Source organism: Cyprinodon variegatus, unplaced genomic scaffold (genome assembly GCF_000732505.1).
Source record: "Cyprinodon variegatus isolate N-32 unplaced genomic scaffold, C_variegatus-1.0 Scaffold1501, whole genome shotgun sequence".
Classification (NCBI taxonomy): Eukaryota; Metazoa; Chordata; class Actinopteri; order Cyprinodontiformes; family Cyprinodontidae; genus Cyprinodon; species Cyprinodon variegatus.
In genome coordinates, this window is record NW_015151954.1 from 60437 (window position 1) to 63472 (window position 3036).

The following is a 3036-nucleotide window of genomic DNA, read 5'->3' on the forward strand; positions in this document are numbered from 1 at the left end:
TAAAACGAGCCCTTTAAAAGAAGTTTTTGGGAATAAGAAAGTATTTATAAGACCAAACTGTGAGGAGAATAATAAACTCTACCTGAAACAGTTTGGTTGGGATTAATTCATTTCTCCAAAGCTTACAGAACATGACTCAGCAGTTTCTCCCTGAGCTTTCAGCAGTAATTATTTTGAGATCAGAGAGATAATCTGGTCCTGCTTTATAATTAAATATTCCTTTGTTTTACCTGGAGATTTTAGACGTTACTGAGACTAACAAAGGGCGTCGGTCAGTAGTTAATAAATGCAAAAATTATCTAGAAATAAGTCAATATTTCTTAAATTAAGTGTATTTACTCTTAATTAAAGCAAATAAAGACGATTTGCCAATGGAATGAGTGTTTTTACTCTTAATATAAGAGAATTAAATAATATGCACTTGAAATAAGATAATAAAATAGTTTTTTCTCATTAGCAAAGTGACCGACAAAATGCACTTATTTTAAGAAGAAATGACTGATATAGATCAGTTATTTCCAGTGCATGTGTGTGTGTGTGTGTGTGTGTGTGTGTGTGTGTGTGTGTGTGTGGATGAACTGATTTGTTTTTTGATGAAGAGGCCAACCTGCCTCAGCATCTTAACCATCATCCAGACAGCCTCTGTATAAAACAGCAGCAGATTAGGTGGAGACTGATTGATTGACTTTATTAATCTCCCAGGGGAGAAATGTTCTCGTTATATCAGCTCAAAAAGTCAAAAAGAGAAGAAGGCGCCAAAGAAAACGGTGCATGGGATAAATGCACTATGTATAATGTGTCCACATATGACAGCTGGAGTCTTTTAAAAAATGTTTTAATAATAGGATAATTAGAGGGTTATTGGGTTTTTACATGGCTATTTATATAGATGGATATTTATAGATATAGTTATTGCACTGGGTATTAAAGCATATAAGGATATAGGTTATTAAACAGGGTATCAAATAGTAATTGCACTTTATACAAAGAGACTGAACAGCACACAGGGGGTCATCCAGAGAGGTTAGTAGCTGAGGACGTCCCAGAACTCATCCTCCTCAGCAGCCTTGGGGGGTGCCGTCCCATGTTAAGTCAGACCAGCATAGATACAGTCAATACAGATGCACAAGATGTCAGATTTGTTTATCTCTTTAGTTTTGGATGAAAAATAGACTTTAAACCCCTTCAACTAGCGAACATCGCTTTAGTCATATACAAAAAATAAACATTTACGCTTCAGAAAACACCAAAAAGTAAGAAATTAAATAGTTTTTTTGTACATGACTAAAGGGAGACCCGCCCGTCGAAGTAGTTTAAAGTGCGTTTTTCATACAAAACTAAAGGGATAAAGTAAAGCAGTGGTGGGAAATACCTTTGGTCCAACAGTTATTAGATGACTGAGGATGAATCGGATGAATCCGACCTGGACGTTCAGACGCAGGTCACATTTGAAAAGATCAGATTCATATCGGAGTCAGGACCACAGCGCCAAGCGGAAAAAATGGGATCTGTGTTGTTCAGACTGCCGTGAAAGGATCAGATCCAGGTCGCATGTAGGCAGGAAAATCGGATCTGGGTCACTTCAGGCCACGATGTGAACGTAGCCTAACAGCTGCAGGATAAAGGATCTCAGGAACAGCAATTTCCCACCCATGAACTAAAGGGATAAACGCTATTGACTATGGCTATGCTGGTCTGACAGAGGCTTTCCTCTGTTTCAGACATCCAACAGCATCATTTTTCAGGTGGTAAGTGGGGCCTTTGGGGGGTCTGGTGAACGTTTTAATGTGAGAGCATGCAGCTGCAGCCCAGAGGGAGGAGAAACATCTAACCCCCACCAACAGAAGGTCCTGCTGTCTTTCACTGATGTCCCATTGTTTAAACAGAAAAGCTGTGACTCCTCTAACATTAATAACGTCCTTTATTAAAAGTCTGACCGGATGCTGAGGCTGTGCTACTTTATTAGGTTCCACTTCTTCTGACAGCTTTATGACAACAAACACCCCCAGGAAAAATGAAAAGTTTCCTGTAGTTACCAGCAGTAGAGGCGGTGCAATAACGTCCTGAAAATGACTAAAAATTAGCATATTTACCCTTTGAATAGGTAAATAAGATGATTTGCCAACGGAATGAGCATTTTTACTCATTAAATAAGACAATTAGATAATATGCACTTGAAATAAGAGGCTGCAATTGTTTTTTTCTTATTGTAAATGTAAATTGTTGTGCTCCATTTGCAGTGTCTTACTTACCTCCTCCATAAAAGAAAAAAAAACGTATTTTAAGAAAAAATGACTGACTTAGATTTACATTTTTGCAGTGAGGTCCCATTTTTTGAGTTTTTAGTTGAAACACCTCCTGCAGCCTGATGCAGAAGTTGTCCTAAAACTTTTGCCTTGTGTCAGACTGATAGGCGGTCTCTGTAGAACCAGTGAAGCAACCCTAACCCAAACCAGCATCCAGTACCTGCAGTTGTGGCGGCAGCAGTGGAGACAGGCGGGTCTGGGAACAGAACCGTTGGTGGGTTCAGTAGAACCGCCGTGGCTTCATCCAGGTCCCCGGAACCTGACCCCACTGGGATCAGCTTCCTCCGGTTGTCACGGCTACCGCTGCGGATCACCTCCTCCTCTCGGAGACCCTCCACTGGAAAACAAAATGCTGGGAGTGATCATCCTTCAGGACGTGTTCAGGTTCTGACAGGTAGAAACTGTTCTGAAGTCTTTATAATTATTTTAACCATAATCTTCACTGCTTTGTAAAGTATCATGGTCAGGATAATCCAATGATTATCATTCACCTGCACCAGCAGAGCAGAGTCAAAAGAATAGCAGTGATGCAGCAATCTGCAATTTTACGACATGCTGGGACAGAACTGTGGTCCATTCAGACTGAGAGACAGTTTAAACCAAACAGGACATTTAAAGACCGTCGCAGTTTTATCCTTTCAAGAAACAGGCTGGATTTAAAAACAGCAGCGGAGGCTTCAGGAAACCCCGGATCTGAGGTTTGGTTTGTTCTATAAGGTGGTCCACCGCT

General features: G+C 40.3%; 1 protein-coding gene across 1 annotated transcript in view; it reads right to left on the reverse strand.

Annotated features, from left to right (window-relative positions):
* The window catches only part of LOC107103667 (collagen alpha-1(XIV) chain-like), a 67073-nt gene that overhangs the window by 48431 nt on the left and 15606 nt on the right, over nucleotides 1–3036 (reverse strand). Inside the window, exon 5 of the mRNA XM_015403457.1 lies at nucleotides 2467–2643. Coding sequence (XP_015258943.1) covers nucleotides 2467–2643 — 177 coding nt within the window. The remainder of the gene's footprint in view (nucleotides 1–2466; nucleotides 2644–3036) is intronic.